General features: G+C 48.5%; 4 protein-coding genes and 1 long non-coding RNA gene across 20 annotated transcripts in view; 4 read left to right on the top strand and 1 right to left on the bottom strand.

Moving 5' to 3' along the window:
- Nucleotides 1–186: 186 nt before the first annotated feature.
- Nucleotides 187–2,504, top strand: ak2 (adenylate kinase 2). Its single transcript, XM_049750289.2, has 7 exons — nt 187–388; nt 767–892; nt 966–1,076; nt 1,145–1,239; nt 1,340–1,412; nt 1,490–1,706; nt 2,290–2,504. Exons 1-7 carry the CDS (start codon nt 290–292, stop codon nt 2,295–2,297), a joined length of 729 nt encoding a protein of 242 aa, XP_049606246.1. The 5' UTR covers nt 187–289; the 3' UTR covers nt 2,298–2,504.
- Nucleotides 2,505–2,685: 181 nt separating this feature from the next.
- rnf19b (ring finger protein 19B) lies at nt 2,686–11,262 on the top strand. The gene is made up of 9 exons (XM_049750104.2): nt 2,686–2,962; nt 6,075–6,863; nt 7,729–7,928; nt 8,006–8,150; nt 8,230–8,392; nt 8,474–8,588; nt 8,665–8,805; nt 8,870–9,194; nt 9,271–11,262. Exons 2-9 carry the CDS (start codon nt 6,223–6,225, stop codon nt 9,701–9,703), a joined length of 2,163 nt encoding a protein of 720 aa, XP_049606061.1. The 5' UTR covers nt 2,686–2,962; nt 6,075–6,222; the 3' UTR covers nt 9,704–11,262.
- A 188-nt stretch (nt 11,263–11,450) lies between these two features.
- ndufs5 (NADH:ubiquinone oxidoreductase subunit S5) lies at nt 11,451–12,656 on the top strand. Of its 2 annotated transcripts, none has more exons than XM_049750300.1 (3): nt 11,451–11,582; nt 12,141–12,360; nt 12,454–12,656. In XM_049750300.1, the coding sequence occupies exons 2-3, from the start codon at nt 12,145–12,147 to the stop codon at nt 12,559–12,561; spliced, it is 324 nt and encodes a 107-aa protein (XP_049606257.1). In that variant the 5' UTR covers nt 11,451–11,582; nt 12,141–12,144; the 3' UTR covers nt 12,562–12,656. The 2 variants fall into 2 exon arrangements, with proteins under 2 accessions (XP_049606257.1, XP_049606258.1); XM_049750301.1 differs by having other exon boundaries at nt 11,512–11,582; nt 12,120–12,360.
- A 920-nt stretch (nt 12,657–13,576) lies between these two features.
- The window catches only part of macf1a (microtubule actin crosslinking factor 1a), a 67,323-nt gene continuing 55,876 nt past the window's right edge, over nt 13,577–25,023 (top strand). For 11 of the 15 annotated variants that reach the window (XM_049750052.2, XM_068648967.1, XM_068648980.1 and 8 more), the window contains exons 1-2: nt 13,578–13,930; nt 15,362–15,600. In XM_049750052.2, the coding sequence (XP_049606009.1) occupies nt 15,375–15,600 (226 nt within the window). In that variant the 5' untranslated portion in view covers nt 13,578–13,930; nt 15,362–15,374. Of the gene's footprint in view, nt 13,931–15,361; nt 15,601–17,430; nt 17,739–23,304; nt 23,649–25,023 lie in introns of those variants that run through there. The other 4 variants (XM_068648968.1, XM_049750053.2, XM_068648975.1 and 1 more) reach the window with 4 other exon arrangements.
- On the bottom strand, nt 15,218–16,932 carry LOC125986588 (uncharacterized). The gene is made up of 2 exons (XR_007487717.2): nt 15,767–16,932; nt 15,218–15,681 (listed from the first exon to the last, which is right to left on the bottom strand). It is a non-coding gene; the product is annotated as an uncharacterized lncRNA (long non-coding RNA).

Genomic DNA, 25,023 nt, shown 5'->3' with positions numbered 1-25,023 from the left:
AATAGGTCTTTAGAATGAATTTGAGCTTTCGATTTAAATAAAGACTTGGGGGCTCTCACCAACGTCATCTCATCTCCATCCAATCATCACCTGCGACATTGAACAGCCGACACTGACCACCAATCAGACACGTTTATTTATCTAGGAGGGTGGTGTCTTCCTGCTTTTTAGCCAATAGAAAGCCAATGCGTCCCTTTCTCTGCCCACTTGGCTAAGCTGTCAGCTGAAGAACGACGTGTGCCGGACTTGGGGCAAAGTTTGTCTTTTGGTCACCTGCCACCTTACGCCCATGGCTCCCAGCACACAGCTCAAAGAGGCGATGGCCGAGGTGCATGAGGGCATCCGGGCCATCCTGCTCGGGCCGCCCGGTGCCGGCAAAGGGACCCAGGTGAGCAGACGTTAGCAGCTAGCGTTAGCTCGTTGCAGCTAACTTGGACGCATGGTGGTTGCAGGACTTTAGCAGTCGGCTAATGGTATTTTTTTTGAATGCCTTCATTTAGTTTTTCACTCAGCCAGCGGTTTTGTTCTCTTCCTTCCATTTGATGTGGATTTTATTGCCGAAGGTTTGCACACTGCTCAGTTAAGGAATGTAAGGAATGTCCTATTTTTCGGGGGAGGGGGGCAAACTTTGAGTTGCCCAACTTTAGTAAGTATGATGCAGTATTAAAGTAGGGTATTTAGTGTTAGGGTCTGTTTTTTGTGTGACACCCTAAGGCCCACTCACACCTGCACACCTGGCGATTGACCCCTCACCTCCAATTCGCAGGCCTCTCGACTAGCCGATCGCTACTGTGTCTGTCACCTTTCCACTGGGGACATGCTGAGGGCCATGGTGGCGTCGGGCTCGGAGCTGGGCAAGAAGCTCAAGCAGACGATGGATGCCGGCAAGCTGGTGAGCGCAGTTTGCATGTCTCCTGTGACTTCCCGAGTTTCCTGTCAAGCGCGAGCCATTTCCTGTGGTTCAGGTGAGCGACGAGATGGTCGTGGAGCTCATCGAGAACAACCTGGATACTCCTCGCTGCAAGAAAGGCTTCCTATTGGACGGATTCCCCCGCACAGTCAAGCAAGCCGAGCTTGTACGTTTTGATGGGTCGGCGTTGGGCGTTAGCCTTCCCTTGACTAACCCGCATTGGTCCCTTTTCAGCTGGACGAGCTGCTGGACAAGCGACAAGAGCGGCTGGACTCGGTTGTGGAGTTTTCTGTTGATGATTCGCTGCTGGTGCGCAGGATCTGCGGCAGGTAGTTGTTTGCCACTGCTCACTGGACAGATTCTTGTCTGCACTAAGGAGTGCTATGTGATTGGAGCGTGTTGCTGATGATGTCATTTCCGTCCCGGCAGACTGATACATCAGCCCAGCGGCCGCTCCTACCACGAAGAGTTCAACCCACCCAAAGAGGCCATGAAAGACGACGTGAGGACAATCTGAATCTCCTACAGGCCTAATCTTATTGAAACGGAGTACAAATTTAATTGTGGCTACTTTTTCAGGTGACCGGCGAGCCCTTGATCCGCCGCAGCGACGACAACGAGACGACACTGCGCTCTCGCCTGGATGCGTACCATCGCCAGACGGCGCCCCTAGTCAAGTACTACAGTGCCAGGGGTATCCATGCCCCCGTGGACGCTGCCAAGAGCCCCGACGTGGTCTTCGCCTCCATCGTAGCCGCGTTCACCGTCGCCACCCAGGCCACCCCGGCCCGCGCCTGTAAACACCGCCTCTTCTTACTTTCTCGCAGCAGTAATGACGTCAATTGCGAGCACAAGTTTAAATGTTATCAGCTGTGAGTTAGTCTGTTCGCAAGTATCGAGAAAACAACCTATTTTTGTCTTAGTGTCCAGGGAAAAGTCAGGAAATGCCCCTTTTTTTTTTTGTTTTGTTGATGACTCAACAAAATGTTTAAAATCCGCATTCCTGCAGCACCTCTGCGGGCTTCTTACATCACTGTGCTCCGATACTAAAACAATTAGGTTTCCTTTGAGGAAATGTTTGGCTTTTACAGTTTCTTCCAGTTTGTCCTTGACCTCCCGATTCTGTGGCGTTTTGAGTCCAGCTGGTCCTTTCACCTGTTTCCTACGTACTCCGGGAAAAAAAAAAAAACAATAGCAGATGTTTGTGGCAACCCCAGCGGGAATGTTTCATGCTTTAATCGAGCTCAGATGCTAATTTCCCCCCAAAATATGAGCTCATGTCTAAGTCACTTCCCAGAATGTGATGACTGGCTTTTAAGTTGGCTCTTAAAACAAACACACCCTTCTTATTTGTTTTTCTTTCTTTTTCTTTTCCTCAGCTGCTTGAGTCCTGGGGATGCTCTTACATCAAGGACTGGAGGAATGCTGCAACAGACAGATGTGATGGTTGCTTATTTGGCTGGATGAAAGTGAAGTCCTCACGATGACGGTGCTTTGATGGCACGCTTCAAATCTCGGCGGATTCCAAGCGTGTCATTGATCATTCCTTCTGCTTGGTCTTCCAATAAACCTCAGCTTTTTTCTAGCAATGTTACATTTTTTCCTTTTTGTCTATTTACTCTCACATTGACTGTAGAAATAAAGCATTTCAATTGTCACGTGATACGGAATTTTAATTTGAAAAAATCCAAATTGACATTATTATCCTCACATACCTCCATCGGCGTTGAGAAAAGGAGTGTGTACGTGAGGAATAAATCGACACTTGTGTCAACATGCGCCAAAAACGCGCACTCTCGCGGGGGGCGTGGCTTAGGTTTGACGTCATCGATCGGGGCTTTCCTCCACAACGTCACGCGGCGAAGGGGTGGAGAGAGAGCGAGCCAAAGCCGCAGCAGTTAACACGCAGCACCGGAGGGTCGTGAACGCTTACCGAAACGCACCGATATTGCAGCTGCTAAGCAAGAGGAGCTTTTTCTTTTCTCCGCGTTGGGAGCGGACGAAGGAGGAAGGGGAGAAGCCTTCATCCCCGCGTCAAAGGTGGAAAAGCCGGTAGGTGAAATCAAATCTGTCGCTGTTAAAGGGCAGCATTTTTCTCCAGGGCGCAGTGTGTGAAATATTACCGAGTCATGCGTCAGCAGGCGCACGTCCTCCTAAAATTGCAAACATGTAAGGATGCCAAGAAGACTTCGTGTCTCGACATGTCCTTACTGGAAAGACATTAAACAGGCCCCAACCGCACGATTACCAACATCTCTCCACTGACATGATGGAAAATATGTCAAAAGATGTTCTCCGTGGAGAAACCCCCCAAACATGACACTTCTGTAGAGACCTGCAATTTTAAAGACAATCTTACAATGTTCTTCTCTGGAGAGACATTTGATGACTACAACTAACGCGTCCTCGTTGATGAGACAACTTGAGAGACACCATGTCTCCAGTGTGGAGACAATATGTCCGTCTTCTGTCCTCACATGTTCCTCATAGGAGACGAGAAACAACATGCCCTCTGCGTGTCGTTCCATCCAGACAGAGCCCTTCTCTCATCACTTTCCCTTTCCAAGCTTTTCCAAGCGTGGTGCCACTCCCGAAATACTCTCCGGTTGTTCCCTCCCCTGTGTGTGTTTTTCCAGGGAAGGAGACATAATACATAATTCACACATGAAATCAGCAGCACAGCTGGACTTGAGGACACGGAGTGTTAGGTTTGCACGATTACTTAGAATCGATGTAGTAAACAATGCATACAAAACTAGCAACATTTTCTAGAATTGATCATAGCCTTCTTCAAAACGAAGCCCCCCCCCCTCCATCTTCCCCCCGGAACATCAGAGCCATGACCTCATGCGGAAACGCTTCAGGTTCCCGCCCTCGAACGGGTCGCGTTACACACAGTAGAAGATAATGACACACACGTTTTGTGTGTGCGTGTCCGTTCATTGTTCTGCTGTTTCCTCTTCAGAAACCAAAACCTTGCAAGTCATTGGATCTGCCCGCACTCGTTTCACCGACTGTTTTCTTTCTGGGAAGGTCTGGAATGATTAGTCATTAACAAGATTCACTGTGAAAAAAGTGTTTGAGAAGGCCTCTTTGTCATTTGACTAAGCAAAATCCCCCCGTAGCTTCCTGAGAAAAACGATTAAGCTTGCTAGCTACTCGCCAAATTAGCTTGACACTCATTTGTGGTTTTCCAGATTCGCCGTGTTTTCCTTCACGTGGCCGACTCAAACTTCTTCTGTTTACATTGAAACTTTTCTTCCCAGTCGACACATGAGGACAGGAACAACGTCCAACTTTTGAGTTTTGACATCTGTTTGCGTGCTAACCCTCAAAAACGTCCTCATTTGCATTCATCAGTGCGGAGATGAAAGGCGGAAGAATTAAAACTGCTCCCGATGGAGCCGATCGGAAGCACCGAGTGATGTTGCGCCAACTTCCTGTCTGTCCCCTGTCTACCTTTGCGGGACGGACTAAGTGGGAGGTGCGGAAAACACCTGAATTATTCATTCTAACAACCGGATTTCTTCTTCGTGACCCACTTCGAGACCCTCTCTGAGATCCTCTCGGCCATCTTTACGGTCCATCACTGCGTCCAAGCTGACCACGTCTTCTTTAGTGATAGTAAAAGCCCACCATTTTGTCGCCAGTTACTTTTAGCAGGCCTCTTGTGATGATTAATACGATGTGAATGCGTGACGTCTTGCCGCTCTGAAGCAATTCGATTGCAACCACCGCTCACACAATGTTACGGGAATGTTCCTGATTTCAGCTTTGTTGAATAGAGCAGCAGTGGAGTGGGAGGACAAATGTGTGTGTGTGTGTGTGTGTGTGTGTGTGTGTGTGTGTTTGAATCTCAGCCTGTTCAGACCCATCTGCCAGCTGCTGTACGATTTGTTAGTGTGCATTCTATTCCAAAGAACGTTTTGATTGCTTCTTGAATCACCACTGCACATTTTTCACCTCCAGGCTGGATCAGAACCACTGGAACAAATGATCCACTTTAATTGAATTTGTCTGACAATGATTCTTTGTGTTCATCGTTTGAGAAATTACATAGTTAAAAAAAAAAACATGTCCAACATTATTTGCTGGAAATGTCAACTATTAGCTGTTTTGTACAGTGCTGCCGTCCTGTGGAATTTGGGGGTATTGCAAGGTTTAATTTACCGATCAGTTTTTTCTTCTGCGTTTCCGATGTCGATGTTACGTGACAATATTGTTGCAGCCCGTGTGGTGCGACGACAGTTTTTTTTTGTTTTTTAGCTTAGTATGCTAATAGCTAACTGCTCACATGCAACTTGACTTTGGTCCTTGACACTTGTTGCCTCATCCGTAGTGCGCGTATGTGCACGTACCTGTTGAATTTCAAAGACGGCAGATTAAAGTGTAAAATTGGAGCAGTTTGCGGACTGTTATCTGTCAAGCGGACGCCCGCTGTGAGGTTTTGATCTGGCTGCCAAATGGAATCCAAAAGCATCAGACGCACACAAGTACAAACATTTTTCGACTTCAAAGCGCAAATGACGTCAGGTGTTTTTATCGGCCATGGCAGACGCTGTGCGTGGTTGTGTGCATTTATCAGGCTTGATGGAGGACGACTGGGCTTTTGTCGGACGCCCTTTGACCTTGAGAAGGCGATGGGGTTGCCACGGTAACTGCCAATTGTTATTCGGCGTGCATAGAAAAATCACCTCGACATGTTTTCTTGTATCGTGTGCGTGTGTGTCGGGTTTACACGCTTGTTTTGTGTGTGCGCGTGTTTAAGTGCCAGAGTCACAAAGAGCCGCTGTTTGCCTCGCTCGTGGCGGCCGTCGCCCTGGCAACGGCTCCGGCAGCGCCGCGTGAAGTGGAAGGGAAGGAAGACGCTCGCTTCCCTGCATGAATACTTGAGTGGATGATGTCACTCGCTTAATTGAGGCTTTAATTGTGTAAATGCTGACGAGTAGATGAGTTTATCGTGCGCCTGTTGGTATTATAAATCAGCCATTTTCTTTTTTGTCCTTTCATATTTTTGGTGCGGTAATGAAAAAAAAAACTTGCTTTGTTGACTTCATGGCGCTCGTGTGCGAAGAGGAAGCAACAATTCCGAGGAAGAGAGCGAGTATGTCGCAGCGGGCGTGCGCTTAGTTTCACATCCTCTTCTCTCACCTTCCTCACACAGAGCGTGCGGCCACGAGGACAAAAGAGCTCATCTGCGCCAACTTCGACTCAAACCAGGACATGTGAGATGATCCAAGGCTCCAGTTGTCCGATTTCCCGCTAAACGTCCCCGAAAGGAGCTCTTGTTTTTTTTTTTTCCACATCCAACGATGGGCTCGGAGAAGGATTCAGAGTCGCCGCACTCCTCGCTGAGCGGCGTCCCCAACCCAACGTGCCGGCCGGCCGGTAAACGTAGACGCCGCATCTCCTTCCAGAGCCTCTTCAACAGCAAGCGGGGCTCCCGGGTGGCCAAGGGGCCCAAAGGAGGGGCCGCCACGCCCCTTTCCCACCTGCCGCTCGCTCAGCAGCAGCTTCTACCGTCTAGCGCCTTGAGCCCGGCTGTCCCGGCGCCACCCGTGGCCGCCGACGCCCCTGAGGACGCCGCCCCCGGGACCCCTTCCAGGCGACTCTCCTCCAGCCGGGCCTCCTTGGCCGGCGAGGCTGTCTCGGGGGACGGCGAGCTCCTGGAGTGCCCCCTGTGCCTGGTACGCCAGCCACCTGAGCAGCTGCCCGAGCTGCTGGGCTGCAGCCACCGCTCGTGCCTGTGCTGCCTGCGTCAGTACCTGCGCATCGAGATCACCGAGAGCCGCGTGCAGCTCAGCTGCCCCGAGTGCGCCGAGCGCCTGGTGCCCCGGCAGGTGGCTGACATCCTGGACGACGCCGCCCTGCTGGACAAGTACGAGGAGTTCCTGCTGCGCCGATGCCTCGCCTCCGACCCTGACTGCAGGTGGTGCCCGGCGCCCGATTGCGGGTAAGTGAAACCTAGCTTAGCCGTGCTAGCCAGACATTCCGACTTATTTAAACAGCTTTTGTGGATTTTGGCTAATTCATCTAAAGTGAAAAATATTAGGGACAGCTCTCAGTTTTTTTCTTTTCTGTAACTTGAGTATTGCGTGAGTTTGTCTGTAAAGTCCCAATGAGCACACAGGAAGTGGAGGAAGTGACGGGGCATACTTTGCAATTGTCATTGTTCCTGTCAGACAGCCTCATCTTTCTGCTGTAATTTATAATCCAGACAATTTCACACTGCAACCATAAAAGTTGGAGACCACAGGTAGACACCTACGCAATCCTTTTGCTGATAAACACCTCAAAGCAGCGCTGGCGTGTGCGCCTGCGTCAGCACTATCACAGCCAGCCCGTCCGCTGACCTCAATTCACTGACGCCAGCGCTGACTCACCCCTGAAAGCGTACGCGACTATTTCCAAGGTGGCGCGCAAACACCAACTGCGGCCACACAACACAGAAGCAGGCGACATGAGCTGTCGTCGGCCATCTTTGTTTCATTTGTTGACTAAAAAATTTGCGAAACAAGATTGCCGCTTTGGATTGAGGCCAAGTGGCGCGGATCAAATTACGTGTAAACGTAATTGAAATGGCCTATCAAGAAAGAGTCGGGCCGTCTGCTCTGGCTGTCAGTTGCCGTGGCAACTGTGGATGCGAAATAGAGGCAGCGTTGCCAAGGGTGACAGGATTGAACACATCAGCGCACACTAACAGAGCTCAGGGTGGTTGTGCGTGAAATGCATCAAACCGACATATGTTGTTTTAAACAGGGGTGTGTAGACTTTTTCTGTCTGCTGTATTTGCATATTGGTCTCTCTTATGTCTCCAGGTTCGCCGTGATTGCCTCGGGCTGCGCCAGCTGCCCCCGGCTGGTGTGCCGGCGCGAGGGCTGCGGTGCCGAGTTCTGCTACCACTGCAAACAGGCCTGGCACCCCAATCAGACCTGCGACTCAGCCCGCCAGCAGAGGGCGCAGTCGCTGCATACACACAGCACCCATTCGCCAAGCTATACTCAAGAGCAGGGACCGGGTAAGGGCAATTCTTTTGGGGTTAATCTTGTTCAGGTCTTGCTTTGGATTGACTGATTTGTGTGTGCGTGTGCTCAGCGGACGACATCAAGCCGTGCCCACGCTGCGGCGCCTATATCATCAAGATGAACGACGGCAGCTGCAATCACATGACGTGCGCCGTGTGCGGATGCGAGTTCTGCTGGCTATGTATGAAGGAGATCTCGGACCTGCACTACCTCAGGTAGCTTCATGGGAGGGTTGAATGTATTACACACACACACACAGATACACACACCCTCATCCTGCTCGTCCCTGCGCAGCCCGTCTGGCTGCACCTTCTGGGGCAAGAAGCCGTGGAGCAGGAAGAAGAAAATTCTGTGGCAGCTGGGCACGCTCATCGGCGCCCCCGTTGGCATCACGCTCATCGCCGGCATCGCCATCCCCGCCATGGTCATCGGCATCCCCGTTTACGTCGGCCGCAAGGTGAGGCCTCGCTGGAAAAACAGTTTGATTTGCTTTGAGGCTTCGAAATGAATGACCTCCTCACATGTATGTGCTCGGCAGATTCACGCTCACTACGAGGTGAAGAAGACGTCCCGCCACCGCCGCAACTTGGCCATCACGGGCGGCGTGGCCTTGTCCATCCTCACCGCGCCCGTCATCGCCGCCGTCAGTGTGGGTGAGACACCGGCCGCTTGGCAGAAACCAAATCCACGGAACACTTGAGTCTAATGGCACGTTCTACGCTGGGGCAGGCATCGGCGTGCCCATCATGCTGGCGTACGTTTACGGCGTGGTGCCCATCTCGCTGTGCCGAGGAGGCGGCTGCGGCGTGAGTAGAGGGAAGGGCCGGGGAGTGCGCATCGACTTTGACGAGGACGACGGGCCCATCACAGGTGAGGACCAGAATAATCCCTCAGAAGGAGTTTGTGCAACAACTAGAGCCATTATCTGTCTTAGTGGCGGACGCGTGGCGAGCTCTCAAGTCACCAAGCTTGGGTGAGAGCAGTCTGGATGGTGCGGTGAGCGGTTTGAGCACCACCACCCCCAGTGAGGGCCTCTCGGTGGCGCCGGGGACCGTCGGGGACACGCCCCACTTCAACACGCTAGCTGGGGGCGCCCTGGGGGCCCGCGGCGGCAAATACAGCAGGCTGGAGGTGCAGGCGGCCGAGCTGGCCAAGGAGTCCACCCAGAAGGAGACGGGCAGCTTGGGGGCGGCCAGCGACTGTGCCAGTACGCGCGGGATGGCCGGCTCCATCATCTCCTCCTACACGCTACCTGACAGGTACGCATTTTCGTCAGGTTGTCACCTGGCAAGGGTTCCAAACTTCACGTTGTCGTCTTTTGTTGTGCGTTTTCAGGGAGTGCACCAACTTGGAAATCCAAGTGGACATCGAGACCAAACCCAGCCATCTCTGCCTGACAAGCGAAGAGGACCTAGCCCCAGCCGCCGCCGCCGCCTGCGCCGCCACGGCGAGCGTATCGGGAGGGGAGGAGCCCCTGGACTGCAGCTCCAGAAGGGGCGGCGCCCCGGGCTTGTCGCCGGGCGGATCCGTGCGGGACGAGGAGGACGGCCTCGGCGACGTCACGCTGGCTCAGCCTGAAAGCATCCGCAGCGACCTGGAGATGTCCGACACGCAGTCGGACGACGTGGCCGAGCTGACGTCGGATGACTGCGACTCACCCCGGCCCAGGGGAGCACCAACCCCGCGGGCCGCCTCGTGCCGGGCCCTGAGCACCCCCACCGAAGGCCTTCACTGTCCCGCCGACGCCAACGTCGTCCTGTACGTTTGAGATGCCCGAAGCTTTGGGAAGCCCTTTGAGCATTTATTCCACATCCTTGAGGATCTCCACTTGGTCCTCACCGGTGCGACAATTTGGCAGACCGGCTGAATCTCATGCGTATCAAATAAACGCTCCAACGTCTTTCCATTGACAGCAGCTCTCAGGAACGCACAAAAAAAACCATTCAACTTCCCCTTCATGCTCCCCCCCACCCTCCCTCCTCTTTTTATTTGATTTTTATACTTTGCTGCTTTTTGCCTCCCGCAGACGCCGCCCTTTGCGTCCGGCTGACAATCTCTTCATTGTCAGAGTTCTACCTCTGAGATTTATACAAGCGTGTTTACTGCCTGGTGTAAAATGCCTTGGCGACTACTTAAGGAAAAAAAAAAAAAAACCAACATACAGGAGGTACAAGTTTTACACACAAGCAAGCGAAACCTGGCACACAGCCCGGCGGGAGTCGACAAATCTCACACGTGTAACACAAGTGTGTGTGAAAGTCAGTCTCATCGTGTGAAAATTACAGAAGGGCCACATACATATTTTAGGCGCCGGCAGACAATACAACGGCGCCTTGAGATATGTTGATCTTTTTTTGTTTTGAAGTAAAAGCACTCATGTCTCAAGGCTGCCATGTATTTGTTTGGTTTCCATTAACAACAACAATAACATTGCGTTTGAGGACACGCCAGAAGCTGTCAAGTGTGTGTGTGTATGTAACTGGTTCGCACATTGTCTGTTTTTATTTTGAATGCGCACTTTTGCACTTTACCCAAATTTATCTTTGGGAGCTACTCATCATCGTCTTGATCATCAAAATAAATTTTGTATTTTTAGGAGACATAATAATTTACCCCCAGTCCACGCACACAATTCAAAACAGTTGTCTTATCACTGCTGTAACATCCATTGGTCAAAAATAGAACACAATTTATTAGCTACATTTAAAAAAAAAAACAATTTCACTTATGGAGTCAGCACTTCATACACTTTACTGTGTTGCATACAACCAAACTGAAGATCACACCGGGATGCCTTTTGTGTTAGATTTAATTCAAGTGTTACCCTCCAAAATCTTTCTTTTCATCCATTTTGTGATTTTGTCTCTTCTTTTTTTTTTTTTGTGCTTTTATTTGTGATTTTGGAGGTACACACCAGTTGGTCGTCTTAATCATTCTCACTGACCTGAATTGTTTCTCAGCTTTGTGCTTGCTTATGAAGAAAGAAAAAAAAAATGCTTCTTCGAGTCTGCGTGGAATGTTCCTCATGTCAGAGTAGCTTCTTTTTGCCTTCAGCTGCTTGTTTCATTTGCTGCACTTTTCACTCGTTTTCTGCCTGCCGGAGACAAACCACTCGAATGTATCACGGGCCCGCACCTGAACCTGACCGACCTGAGGGTCGATTGGAGATCTTTGGATAAAAACTATTGATTTAGCAATATTTTGGTGTATAGACTGCTCGTGTACTTCCTGTCACTGTAAAAAATCTCACCCTGACGTGAGGATGCAATTGCAGGACTGTGAATGACTTTTTTGTGGGGAAAAATAAACACAATCTGATGTTTAAAAGAGGAGTGTTTTGTTATTTGCTATACTGAAGACATGAAATGGTTTTTATTTATAATATATTTATAATAGATTAATCTAATATGTAGTTTTGGGAATATTTAAAGCACAGTCACACGTTTACATTATGATTATTATTCTTCATTTAACATTATTATTCTGTTTTGTTGTTGTAGTAAGAATTTCTGTCCGCTAGACGGCAGTAGCGAGGATTTGTGGGCTGAGCGTGACATATATTACCGCTTTACGGCAGTGTGTCTTTGACAGTCGCAAAACTAAACGCCACATCGGGAGGAAGGTGAACTCGACACCTACAAAACACCGTAATATCAATTAATTCCGTTTTTATCTCATTATTTTGAAGTTAAGCATGTGTTTTTGATTGTAATGAGACTTGAAGTTGAGCATTACTTGTTGCTGAAGTTCAACATTGACTCGACTCGCTATTAGCGCGATATGTCATTGCGACTGTTTGGCTAGCTGGCGTGCTAACAGACTTACTAGCCGACATTATAAGACATGTTTGAAACTATCATTACTATTTCTGTGCATAAAGTTCTTGTAATAGATAATTACATGACTATTGGACCTTATTCTTTGCTACTCTTTTTCCAGATAATGACTTAAAGTTGTGCATTTGTAAAGATCAAATTAGCATTACCGTCTTGTTCTTGAGTCGTTATGTAGGCAAAATTAATTTAGGCAAAATTGATTTAAAATGTAGCTAAAACAAAGTTTTGCCAATATCTTTTATTATTTCTTGGGACCAAACCATGTTATTTCCCACCAGCAGGGACTTGCATCTTTGTTTTGTCTTGGGAAATTTGTCAGTTAATCAAAACATGTATTTAACCTTACAGTGGGCCTATTTTGTTCTTCAGCTCAATGCCGTTCGTGGATTTGCAGTCACGCCTTGGCGTGGATGTGGACCGCTGGCTGCTGCTGCAGAGTGGGCCGCAGCCCAACCGGCAGGCGGCACGCTGCCACGCCTTCGAGAAGGAGTGGGTCGAGTGTTCCCACGGCATCGGGCAGACCCGCGCCAAGCAAGAATGCCGAGTGGAGTTTGAAGACTTCTATGAGTGCATGCACAGGCAGAAGATGGTAGGCATTTTGTCCGTGTTGACATTGTGCTTTTTTCTACAAGCAAAACAAAGAACCACTCTTTTTAGACTCCATCTTGTTTTCTTGTTGCAGCACCAGCGTTTGTACGCCATCCGCCAGCAGCGCGACAAGATGGTGAAGGAGGGCACGTACACGCCACCCACTCACCACACGGGCCAGGCCGCCCAGTCTAATCCTTGAAAAACAGGCCACCGCTTGCCCGCACCTCAATTGTCATTGTGTACAGTAAAAATCTTCCCCTCTTAGTTAATAAAAATAATTCGTTGCTTTATTTACTTCCTTTTCTGTCCTTGAATGTTTCTGGAGCAAGACAACAGAGAGATGTTTGAAATCAGTCTTGTTAGTGAAAGGGGGAAAAAATGTAATTCTTTCTTAAATAATATAGTTATCAACAATTTTCAAATAGTGTTCTTAATATTACCACAATTACTACTAAATTAATAGCACAAATGTGCATTTTTTAAATAAAATGAGACAATATTTAAATGGGAAATTCATCACGTTTCAATTATTCTAAGAAGCACCACAAGAGGACGCTACAAGCACGCAAATAACCACTTTTTTCATCATTTGACAGACATTGTATGGAGTTAAAATTGTTTACGTTAGCAGGAATGGAAGAGGACAACTTACTAGTCATTGTTAACTGAATTAACTTGTCCTGATTATTCAATGTTGCGTTAAATGAGTTCGAATATGTGAAAAAAATGACTGCCCACTAGATGTCACTATTGCATCATCTAACCTTTAATTTCAGACCAATATTTGTCGTAGTATTATGTTCTGTTGTGAATTTGAAAATGATAAAAATAGTTAGCCCACAAGTAATCGTCAGACAGCATCAGCAGCAATCAAAGCTGAGGATAAAATTTAGCTGAGGTTTAATTAAAACCGCACTTAATCCTGCTGAACTTCACTTCCCCGCCGAGGGGTTTGGGGCAAAAAGGGAGATTTGGGATTATTCTGAAAAGTGCAAGTGTTGTTTTTCAGTCTTCGAGATTTCAATCAATCCAAGCATGGCTGTTGAGTGCGTGAGCGTTCTGACTAGTATGAAAAAAGCATTTCACGTCTGTCAGACATCCTTTCCAAAAGATTCGCGTGAAAGACATCGAGCGTGCAAGGCGTGAGCGAGCGTCGTCCGCGTGCACGCGGACTGGGCCACGCACGATGACGAGGCAGGAGGAGCCCCCCAGAAGGCCACCCCAGCCTCAGCCCACAAACCCCGGAGACGAAATGTCCGCCAGCAGCCCTCGAAAAGCAGCCGCGTCCGGGCCGCTGCCAGTCATGGGTTAACCTCCCAACGGAACCAGACTGCGAGCGTGTGACCGGGCGAGGGAGCTCCGGAGGAGGAGGTCAGTGGACCATTAGCACCATCACCACTTTCGCTCTTTTTATTCTTCTGCTGAGCACGTCCGGCCCGGCTGAGAAACGGAAGACTTTCTTCTTCATCCATCTGGAGGCGGAGGCGGAGGAGGGAACAGCGTCGGCAGCCGCACCGGGCCTTCCCCACTCGGAGCCCGGCTAGCAGAACCGCCGCTGTCCGCAGAAGGTAAGGTTGCTCACTCCGACCGCGTTCAAAGCATCCAGCTGCCATTCTGAGCCTCACCGCGAGAAGAATTTGAATGGCTTTAGAGGCATTGAAAGGACATATTTGATTCAATGAAGGCTGTAGCCATTACTAGCGTGTTGATAAAGTGGTTGTTAATGTGCAACATCATGTCGATGAATTGAACCAGCACTGCAGCTTCATCTGTCACAACGATGTCATGGGAATCGAACCCAAGGACTGTTATTTTGCAAAAAAAAGTGCACACATAGCCTCAACATTGCACGCAGACAGTATGCATGTCTGATGAAATTATGGGTCTTAACTCGATGAAAAGAGCAATTCCACAGCACTTGGCTTGTGAGCCACATGTCCAGCACAAACGGATAAATGCAATTGGCGGCGTGGACAAAAGAGGCTGCAGTCATGCACGGACAATCTCTCCCTCGCTGCTTGTCCACTCATGCAAAACACATTCACATTTGGGAGACAGGAATGCGTCCTCGCCGAGCGCCATGACATAGGTGGAGCAACATCATCACCTCCAACTGCTTGAGAGATGCTCATCTCCTGCAGCGTGGTAGCAGATGGTCAGACATAAGCTCAATGGTGGACTGAACACCATCTTCCCTCACAAATAGACACACTCCAAGCTACGTAGTGTAGAATGTGTTGGAAATGTGTGAGAGGCAGACAGGAAGTGATGTCACCTGGATCCAGCATAACTTTAATGACAGGGTTCGGTTTATGAAGTTTCCCGACCGCGATGCTATTTTTACCCTGACGCTGACTCACTCACTTTTGCGCTCACACACAATAACGACGGAATTTGGAAAATGAAACACCAAAACATCAATAGACCTAAACACACATCAGAAATAGAAGTAAACACCAGAAAATGCAAAAGCTGCAGAGCTTCGGGTGAACTTGGTGACCCTCCTTGTATCGTCGCCATGGTGACAGTCCCTCAGGAAGTACCGCTCGAACCATGTGTTCTCCAAAATCGTCCATGTTTAGTCTACAAGTTCACCATGTACACAAAGACCACATTTAAAGTCTCCTTGGAAGCACCAGAATTGTTTAAAAAAATACTAAACATTAGCATGTGTTAGCATATTTATTGCGGCTATCCTTTCATCTGATTAGCATATTAGCAATCTGACGCTAAAGAGACGAGTGGATGTCAAAGTGACCGTGACAGCACTTTAAGAAGCTCTTTTATTGACTTGGCGAGATCCACTTTCACTGGCTATTCATTGTCATTGATTTCTTACTCAATTGATTAGCAGATGTGAGCATGGCGCCTCAGCACACACACTGGATAATTTATTAGATACAGTACATTGAGCGTATTTACTGTACAGCGCTTCATGTTTTATGTGACAAGCATATTTCAAAATGGAATAACTTTTTGATCATTTCCTCCCCCGGCAGGCCCGACGCCCCAATGGAGTCATCGGACGACGACACCCTCAGCGAGCGCTCGTGCGTGAGCGAGCCGTCTTTCCGCAGCGAGCGCTCGGGCGGTTCCCTTTCGCCGTGCCCCTCGTCGCTTCACTCGGGCGCGCCGGGGGATACGCTACCCTGGAATCTCTCCAAGCACGAGCGGCGCAAGCGCAGAGGCCAGGACTCGGTGCTGGACCCTGCGGAGAGGGCGGTGGTCCGGGTGGCAGGTAAGGAGATTGCTTCTGTTGCATTTATGCTGATGTCATCGATTGACGTCGGTGAAATTATGTGTTTTAAAATTTTCAAAACTGTAAAATAGAATAAGGCCTGAAGGTTAAGACAACTTATATATATTTGCACGGGGTTCTCAATGTAGACTCTTGTGAACACGACCTTGCAGTCCCATGATGCAGAATTATTCTGACGAGTGGCCCAAACATGTCTGGATTGTCCGGCTCACTCAGGCTCGAAGCCCCATTGTGTCTCCCTATTTGCGTCTGGTCGTATCATCGGCGATTTGGACGACTTTGCGCTGACCCTGATTCCCGCTAGGACAAAGGCTGGAATGCGGACCGGGAAAGCCTTTAGCGGCCCACGTGATTGGCAGTTCCGATATTTACACGGAGGCACTGCAATAAGCAGGACCCCTGCACGTCGACGCTGGCCTGTCATTTAGTTGTCCTGCGTCCCGCCTGCAGCATTGCTTTCTCAACAGGCAGCCTCTCTCGTCCCCTGTTGCCATGGTGACAGTGTCCCCCCTGCTCCTTCACCCCGTTGTCGTTATGGTGATGAAAGCAATGGTGGCGGGGGAGGACGTGGGTGACAACGGGCATGAAAGAGGGCGGAACAAAGTGAATGAGTAGCAAAGGAGGACGTTGGAGGAGTTAATGACTTTTTCAAGGCAAAGTTGAAGAGAAAGACTGATGAAGTGAACCTTGAAAGGAGGGAAAGTTTGGATAAGAGCCTTGAGAAAGACCTTGGTGGAGGTTAAATGAGGGGAAAAATGTGGTTGAGAATGCAAGATTTGGTTGCCTATTGTTGTCCAACAGTTTGTGGTTTGTGTGAATATAGTTTTTCCACATCTTTGGCATAGTAGACAACACTGACATGTGTCTCGGTTCATGGCGACCACAATGCATATTGTATGAATCTTTACGTTAATCCCTTTTAGATTAATAACATAATCTGTGAGTCGTTCGCTGTCGAAGCTGCTTGATGGAGATTATCCGCTGATGGTTTAAAGAACAGAACGGAAAGCCATAGGAGGCTACAGCATAGCAAATAGGTCACCAAGTCAAATATAGCCGCATGCATATGGATTCAGTCGTCTGTTCCATCTTTTGGCCGTTAGATGGCGGTATATACCCTCAAATCAATTTGGAGATTGGTGTTGCCTTCGGTGACAGTCGGAAATGAGAAATCTCCTCACAGAGCAACCCCATGATTGCTCCAAATGTCGTAGAATATTTCCAAATTATTTATATCCATCATCTATCTCTCCATCTATCCATCCATCTATCCTTGCCGAGTCGCTTATGGTCATGTAATAATACCACAATTAGCCTTGCAGGGGGCGCTAGAGCTCCACTTTTCTTCGAAATCCTTCATTGCCAGCGAGTTAGCTTGGCGTGCTAGTAGTCACAATTGGCCACCGGGTTTTGAGATTCCTGCGGCGGCGCTTCTTGACGTGGCCGGCAGAGAGGGATGCAAGACAGCTACTGCTATCCGAGCTGAGTCGCAGCACACAGCCGAAGAACGCACTCAAAAGCGGATGTAGAATTCCGAGATTGGGGTCTTGGTTGAAGCTGGGAAGAAGCTCCGGGAAGCACTAGGGCGGCTCGCTGACGTACGCCACCGGGGAGAGGAAGCCCGGATCCGGATACCGTTTGGACCGACTCCCCCCCCACCCCCGCCACAACCTCACCGGGTTAGAAAGAGCTGTCGGGTCTTGACCGTGTCTGGGACGTGTGGGCTGGAGCTCCGTCCATTCAACAGCTGTCGCCGGTGAATGGTGATATATTTAAGGAGGGACTCCTCGGAGGGACACGCCGAGCTGTGAGCGTGTCAGCGTGCACCAACCAGCACGCTAATGATGGATAGATAACGTTTATGTAACCTCCATTGGACATTTTCCACTCCTGAAAATTTTATTGTGCACAATTTGACGGGATTTTACCGGGACGAATGCAGCGATCCCGACCGTGAATAGGACAGCCAGTCAGCAAGCCGGTGGTGCGGGGGCCACTGCGGTAGTCCGACCCTCAAAGCACCATGGCCGGATTCATACCGGGCCTGCTGCCGTCCAACCACTCCCAGGAGAAGCAGTTCGCCCAAGCCTACGAAGATGTCCTGGAACGATATAAAGGTAACAATTTGGCAGGAGTTTTTGGCACCAATTCTGAAACTAAAGTGGACTATATTTCCATTTGTTGTCGTTTTGCAGGAAAGTGATGTTAATATTTTGTATGTTGGTGATTTGCATAGGGATGATAATTGTTTTGAATACTTGTTTCGAACCATTTTTTCTCAGATTATGCTTCTCAGTGAGGGCTGTCTCGCATTTAGTTCCTATTTAGCAAAATATCATAGTTAAGAAATTGAAACATTTAAACCAAATGACAGTGAAAATGATCAAGTCAGTTTATTGCTTGTGTGCCTAATATTGTGATCCTTGCGCCGCATATTTTTGGATGAACAAGTTCTAGTTCCATCTGCCCTGTTTTGGCTGCCCTTTTCTTCCTTTTCTAATCACTTGTGTACTTTTGGATCGGAAGCATTTTTACGGAGTCTTCCCTCCCACTCCGGCCACCATCCGTCACCTTGTGTTTGGACTGTAAATATCAACGCCGCTGCCATGCACGCCAGGGTAAACGGACGTCCAGAGAATCTATGTCGGGACCACCATCGCTTTCCCTCTCCACCCCTTGTAAACCCCCGTGACACTTTGAAAATGAATGCTTAAATAGACAACCAGTAGGCCTGACTCTTGTGTGATGAAACGGAGCTAGCTCTTTTAATTATTGATTATGCTAATGAAATGCAACTCCCCCGGTTTCAAGAGCATGTGTGTGTGTGTGTGTGTGTGTGTGTGTGTGTGTGTGTGTGTGTGTGTGTGTGTGTGTGTGTGCATGCACGAGCTTCTTTGACATTTAGATTGCTTTTTTAGCACCCTGGCAAAACTTGTTTTGAGGTAAAGAAAGACGTTTTGGGGGAACAGGAGGAGCAATCCTTAAATTGCGACTTTGCAACGAGTTTGAATGACTTTTGGGACAAAATCCTCCAAAATCCCGATGACACTGTTAATTTGGTGATTACCTGTCTGCTTCCTAGCCTCTTTGGACTTGAACTTGCGCACTCACCCACAAATTTGTGTGTGTGTATGTGTGTGTTGTCAGCTGTTTGTCTGTCAGGACAAATGTGTACTTGGCTCGTCGGGTATGTGGATCGGCTGGGGCGAAACCAGAGGAGGGACACGGGATACGTCTTAAATCATTCACTGTGTGTGTGTGTGTGTGTGTGTGTGTTTGTGTGCATACGCTGCCGATGCACAACAATGCCAGGATGTCTCCAGTCGCAGCGTCAGGGTCACTGGTGGAAAAACACCGGGTGGGACATGAGTCAAACACTCGACTGAGTCAGTGGAAAAGCAGGCAGTCACGTGATTTTATTTGTTGACCCCTATTCACTAAGACATTTTAGAATTGATCTTTTCCCTTAAAGATGATGTGTGAAGCTCCAGCGTCATCACTTTGACAGGAAAGCCGACAATTGGAGGCCAACGTAAAATATGTTTCCACATTAGCTCCCATCGCAGTCTGGGTTAACTTTTTGATTGCTCGTCCAAGTGGAGGTGAAAGTCACTCAAAGACCTTCTTGCATAACAAGCGCCCTGCTGACTGTGTGCTGCTGTAACACGATCAACGAGGCGCATTGTGCGCGTCACGTCTGATGATTGGTCGCGAGGGCCGCAGCCTGCCAGTCGCAAATATTTGCCGCTCTGTGTGAATGTGTGTGTTGGCCCATTATTGTGTGTGTGTGCGGTGCTGCCGGTGCACAGGGCTTGCATTCATGACGACTGTCCAACTTGAATCGTATGTTTTTGTCAGTACTTTTGTATTTGACAAGTTGTGTATCGTAGCGCACGTTTCTTTTGTGCCGTCGACTTCCAGGTTGACTGGATACCGGGGGGAAAAAGATAAAGTGAATGTTTGGATGCTCGGGCATGCGTGAAGAAGAAAGTAGGTCAAGTAGATGTCAGGATGGTAGATATGCACGCGTTGCCATTTTGACTGAACCGGCAAACCATCTTTGGTCCATTTTCTTCGTTGCCATAGCGAGGCGCACAAGCAGTCGCCATGGCTCGCCGTTTCACCCGCTGGGCTCGGTCCGTCATTATTGGGTCGCGAGTTGTTAAGCTGGAGCTCCTTCTCTTAACAGGCTTTGCTCCTAATTGAGATGCTCTATAATTATCATCCTGCAGGCATCCAGAGTGCAACGTGTGACTCGAGCCACGAACGCTGCAGTCGGACCCGACTGAATTATTCATTCCGTCTCCTAGCTCATTCCCCCGCGTATTTCGTTAGCCTACTTGAAGCTATCATTGATTGCGTCGGGAAAATTGGATGTGGGTGTTTTAAACTCATTCTTACCTCCGTCAAGGCTTTGAATTTGCTTCCTTTACCTCGGGTGCCTTAATTAGGTGGGCAAATAAGAGGCCAAACAAATTTAGCATGTTAGCATTCGGACACAGAGATGAATCGATGACAGTGGCGCCCCCTGTGGATGCGACAGATCGATGGCGGCCGTCGAACGGGCTCGACACCTCCCCCTCGCTAATAGCCACACATCATATGTGTGCGTGTGTGTGTGTGCCATCTGCCAGAGGACTATTTAATAATCGCCCATCACCTAACTCCAAAATCTTAAAAAATATGTATAACAATGTGGCCATATTGACTCTAATTAGCTACGATGCTAAATACTAGCATGTGTTTTTATTGAAACGTCAGTCTCCCATTTACCAGGAAGTAGAGCTCAAAAGCCGGGTGAGGGGGGCAGGGTCCCCTTCAATCCCCCCGTACACCAGCAGCAGGTCCCTTCTGTCACCCACCCATCCACCGCCACCTCCTTTTTCGCCGCTAATCCCGGCCTGCCGCCAACCCCGTCTGTAGTTGCCGTTCTCTGCTTCATCCCTCTATTTTTTTTTTTTTTTAATCTGAGCATGTAATCGCTCAATAGCATTCCAACGGGGGGTGTATGGTCCTGGTGGTGCGGGTCTTAAAGGTGTAAAGTGGTCTGAAACTATGGGGGAGGGGGAAGAGGGGGGACTGGCTGGGCGAGGGGCTGCACGGATCAGGGTGTCCGCCAACTTTTTTGTTTTTAATCAAATCCCGTTTAATAATATATATCATGATGTCGTGTCGCTGTGTGAAAGCGCCAAAAGTGGGAGGAGCTTTGCGGTGTTGCTGCGTGAAAGTTTTGCGTTGACGCACTGAAACACTTTCACTCTTGCTTTTTACTGATTTCTGTGTGTGTGCATGTGTGTAGAACATTCCTGAAATAACACAATGATGGCGGAAGGAGCGGAGGTCTGCACGTCTTAAAGGGATAGCGTCCACTCTTTATGCTCGACGGCGCCGATCCAATTTTAACCTGCAATGTTGGCTCCGACCTAAAAGTCCCTTGAGTTAAATAATTCAGGCTTTGTGTCTAAAAAAAAAAATTGTGTGGGCAGATCCAACTGTTCTCCCTAGACACTTCTGCATCCGCTCCTCACAAGGCCCAAATGTTCAGACGGGCGGTTCTGCTCGATGTGTTAACACGTAGAAGCTCAGACTGTCCAGATCATTTTTCAAATTTTTTTGTCACTCATGTGACTCCCGAGCGCTTGTTTATTCATCCAGTTGAATTTATCCGTTTTATTTGATGCTTTTATTTGAGTTTCCCCGCTTTGACCCACTTTTTTGGACTTCCTGTGGGACGTCGGATTGACATCGGGAGACAAAAGTAATGGGACACTTCAACATAAGCTCTCGGATGGTCACGCCGCAAAACATCTGCGGATGATTCAGCTGATTCCCGCTCGGGGACAATTGTGAATAGCTCTCAAACATTATGTTCTAGCTCGGCGGATCTTCTCACATGACCGTCGTCTTGAGGCAAAGCCATCAAACTAAACGGAAGCGGTGCAAGTTCTTAGCAGAACAAAATAAATGGTTTCAATTGCAAGTGTAACATTCTACCAACGATATCGAAATTGAAATGATGTTCATTTGTTGACATCAATAACAAAGTGGAGTGAGGTCAACAAAGCCACAACGGAGGAGGGCACAGAGTGGCGGCATTTGTCCCAGCCCCGATGAATGAAATCTTTATCCCGCCCGAACCTTTATAACGCCCCCCCCTCCTTGTCACTCTTTCATCTGCTTTTCTCATGCTTTTTGTCGCGACTTGTCTCCCTTGCCGCACTTCCGCCCGCGTCCCGTCTTTTTTCCTGCTAGCCCCCCCCCCGCTGAAGCAAAAATGTACCATGCTGGATCAGCTTAAGTTCTGGAATTCAAAGCTCATGAAGCGGTACTGGTTCAACTCGCAGACCAGGCGTCAGCTCTTTGGGGGCTTTGAGACAGGTGTTAAGGCACAACTGTCCACTTCTGCCCCACCCTGAAAAAAAATTCCCTTGACTCCATCTTGAATGCCACGTCCAGTTGTTGGTCTTCTTTTAGTGCACCTGTCGGTCGGCCTTGGCAAAAGTTTTATTAATGTGCAGGCCACTAGTGTGAAAAAACAAATTTATTTATTAAATGTATTGAATTTAATCACAAAATAGATGCCAGCAGTCTAAATATAAAGACACCGCGTGTGTGTGTGGGTTGAAATGAAATTTTTTACTGCTTCACTGCCATGTCATGAAATAAACATTTTCCAATTGCAATACTGACCCCTACAGTGCTACGCTGCTACTGCAACTCCTTTTTGACCACATCCGGTAAGAGATTTTCGGAACTCTGCCACTTGTTCCCTGTCAGCTGCTGCGCCGGGGTGTGTTAGGGGGTCTCCCAAAACAAGCCCACGCATGAAATGTGTGTAATGGGCGTTGCAGGGCGTGGACGCATTTCTCAAAGCGGGTCTTTGTGCCGTGAAACGCCGATACGACACAAGTGTCATGTGATGGATGGCGATGACAGACGCGTAAACATGCTTGAGATAGTTTGCTAACATATTAAGTGATGGTGGCGACATTCCATCTCAACTCAAGTTGACGTGTGTAAAAGACGACAAATCCGATGTTTGTGTGTGTCTGCTGTTCACCAAAGGTAAACAAACACCTTTGACCTTCTTTGCACGGACACATCACATCATTTGCCGTCTTCCCTCAAATTCTCCCCGGGCAGTGTTTTGCTTGTAGACTCCACACCTCGGGGTCACTTTACTGACCCATAGTCAGCTCCTGTGCTGTTGCCGTGGCGACCAGTCATGCTACTGACTCTGGTGTGTGTGTTTTGCGAAAAAGGTCCTTGTGTGTGAGGACTGAGGAAAGCTTTGAGCTATGATGTGTCAAAGCAGCTCTTGAAGTTTTGTCAGTTTAGACGTAAGGGTGCGCCTTTCAATTAGTGGGGGGGGGTAGAATGTGGTAACGTCAGTGTATGAAAGAAAAAATACTCTGTATATGTACAAATACAAAGTACTTTTCAAATTTGTTACCATCCTGCTCTTTTTATTCGCTTGTGTACCTAAAGAAGTGACCCATGAGCTTTGCGATTATTGACCTGTTCACCTACAGTATTGGGGTTAATTATTAATCGCCCGGCGGAGCCATTGAAGAAAAATAAAATCCTCATGAATAATTAATAAACAATCCATTGTTTGTGTCGCAATGCATTCCCCAAAACAAAAGTGGGCGTGTGCCGTCACAAGAATGTGACACTTCATAAGCTCTGACACACACGTAGATTGTCAGTCTGCTACAACGCTCGGCGAGATATACATGCGTCTGTGGCGATGACATCATCAGGCTGATCAAAGTCCAGTTCCTCTATCCGGCTTAGAGCAACACACACTTGAATGGACACAAACGCTCAGCTGATAGTTGGCGAGACAGACGGATTATTGCAGACGTCTTCCCTTTGACAATGTGGATCTCGGGCGTCCCCCCTCCTTTTCCTCTTCCTCGCTCACCTCAACACACCGGTCGCCTCTGACTGGCCCGGCGTGGGAGGAGGGATGAGCGCGGCGGCGGCGTACAGACAGTTCCTCCAGGACTTGGAGGACAAACGAGGTAGATAGACTGCTTTCTTTCCCAGCCGCGTCTCGACATGTTTTTCTTTTTTGTTTCAGTTTAACTTTTGTGGAGGTTATGTGTGGTGAAATGAGGAAACGGAGCTGCTCAACAAGGCGATGGGGTGAATCAGTGTCAGCTGAGGGTTGGGCAGGAAAAAGATATGTCATACCTGCTCTTCAGGAGCTCGGCAAAATGTCACTCGCTCCATTCTGGGTTGAGTTTCGCAACTGATTGCTAGCTTTGATTGTTTGGGTTAGACTTGAAAGACGTGCACACACTTAAAGAATATTGACAGTAAGTTCAAAGTCACTTAGGGAATTATGCTTTTAGGCTAATTTATACATATGAGCTCGCCCATCTGTTCTCTTTTGAATAAATAAAAGCCCTTGGGCACAAAAAGTTGACCCTCTCCTTGAGCAGCTCGGGGTTAGTTAGCGGCCGCCGCTAATTGTTTATGTTAGCCGCCTGCTTTGTGATGGTTGACACCGGATCCCGCTCGCACGTTTTTTTTGACAAAAGACGAGCAGAGGATGGGTTTCCAGTGTCGGGTGATGCTATTAGCGCGGCAGCAGCTAAGCGCGCGTAGCGTGGCTTCCAGTGTCTGCTTGCGTTGCAGCTTGTTTAGGCAGTCACTTGACATGACTCTGTTTTAAGCATATAATTGCCACTTTGCTAACATGAGACATGCTATAAAAATGTACCACAGCCCCTTGAAGCATTCTTTTGAAACTATTCTGTCTTAAGTATGTACAGATTTGTAACTTATTTACAAGTAACTTAATTTATGACACAAGAAGCATTTTGTACAGCGGCTCAAGGCAAGTCGTATGAGGACCTTCTTGGACTTTTGCGGTTAAGCTAACATTAACGATATTGTCGCAGTCGTGTCATGAGTTTGTTTTCTAGCAAACGGCAGTCACGCGGGCTCAAAGCCAGATCCAATTGGATTAAGAGGGATTGCGAGCTTCAGTGTTTGAATTGTGAAAAAGAAGAAAGGGAAAAAGAACCCCAGCCCCTGCGTATTATACACTACGTCTTGTTTGCTAACGGTCTGATGCGATTACGCTAACCACGCTTGACCGTGTTTTCGCCCAGTTGTGATGATGGGAGCCAGGCGCAACGTGACTGTTAGCATTGCTTAGTGTCTGGACTTTAGAAAGCTGGTTGATCAGGTTATGTAAATGCTCTTTCATTGCTGATAACTGGAGCTAGCTCCGTTTGAGCATTTAGAGTTTCAAATGAGGGCTTCTGGTCAGGTTTGTGAGCCAGGATCAGTGAAAAATAGGGCCGCAACCCGTTTAGGCAGTCACGTGCCACCGCTCGATTTTCCATGCAGCATACTCTGTCATATATCTGACAATGCAAAGCTAAC

This window comes from Syngnathus scovelli, chromosome 19, assembly GCF_024217435.2.
Source record: "Syngnathus scovelli strain Florida chromosome 19, RoL_Ssco_1.2, whole genome shotgun sequence".
NCBI classification, from domain to species: domain Eukaryota; kingdom Metazoa; phylum Chordata; class Actinopteri; order Syngnathiformes; family Syngnathidae; genus Syngnathus; species Syngnathus scovelli.
The sequence above is the reverse complement of the archived record's forward strand: the minus strand, read 5'-3'. Positions and strand labels throughout refer to the sequence as shown.

Bases quoted from the DNA above. Each gene is read 5' to 3' on its own strand.
- ak2 (XM_049750289.2), top strand. From the start codon at position 290: ATGGCTCCCAGCACACAGCTCAAAGAGGCGATGGCCGAGGTGCATGAG. The intron at 1,077-1,144 runs GTACGTTTTGAT...GTCCCTTTTCAG, and splicing joins CAGTCAAGCAAGCCGAGCTT to CTGGACGAGCTGCTGGACAA. The intron at 1,413-1,489 runs GTGAGGACAATC...CTACTTTTTCAG, and splicing joins AAGAGGCCATGAAAGACGAC to GTGACCGGCGAGCCCTTGAT.
- rnf19b (XM_049750104.2), top strand. From the start codon at position 6,223: ATGGGCTCGGAGAAGGATTCAGAGTCGCCGCACTCCTCGCTGAGCGGC. The intron at 6,864-7,728 runs GTAAGTGAAACC...TTATGTCTCCAG, and splicing joins TGCCCGGCGCCCGATTGCGG to GTTCGCCGTGATTGCCTCGG. The intron at 8,806-8,869 runs GTGAGGACCAGA...TATCTGTCTTAG, and splicing joins GGACGACGGGCCCATCACAG to TGGCGGACGCGTGGCGAGCT.
- ndufs5 (XM_049750300.1), top strand. From the start codon at position 12,145: ATGCCGTTCGTGGATTTGCAGTCACGCCTTGGCGTGGATGTGGACCGC. The intron at 12,361-12,453 runs GTAGGCATTTTG...TTCTTGTTGCAG, and splicing joins GCATGCACAGGCAGAAGATG to CACCAGCGTTTGTACGCCAT.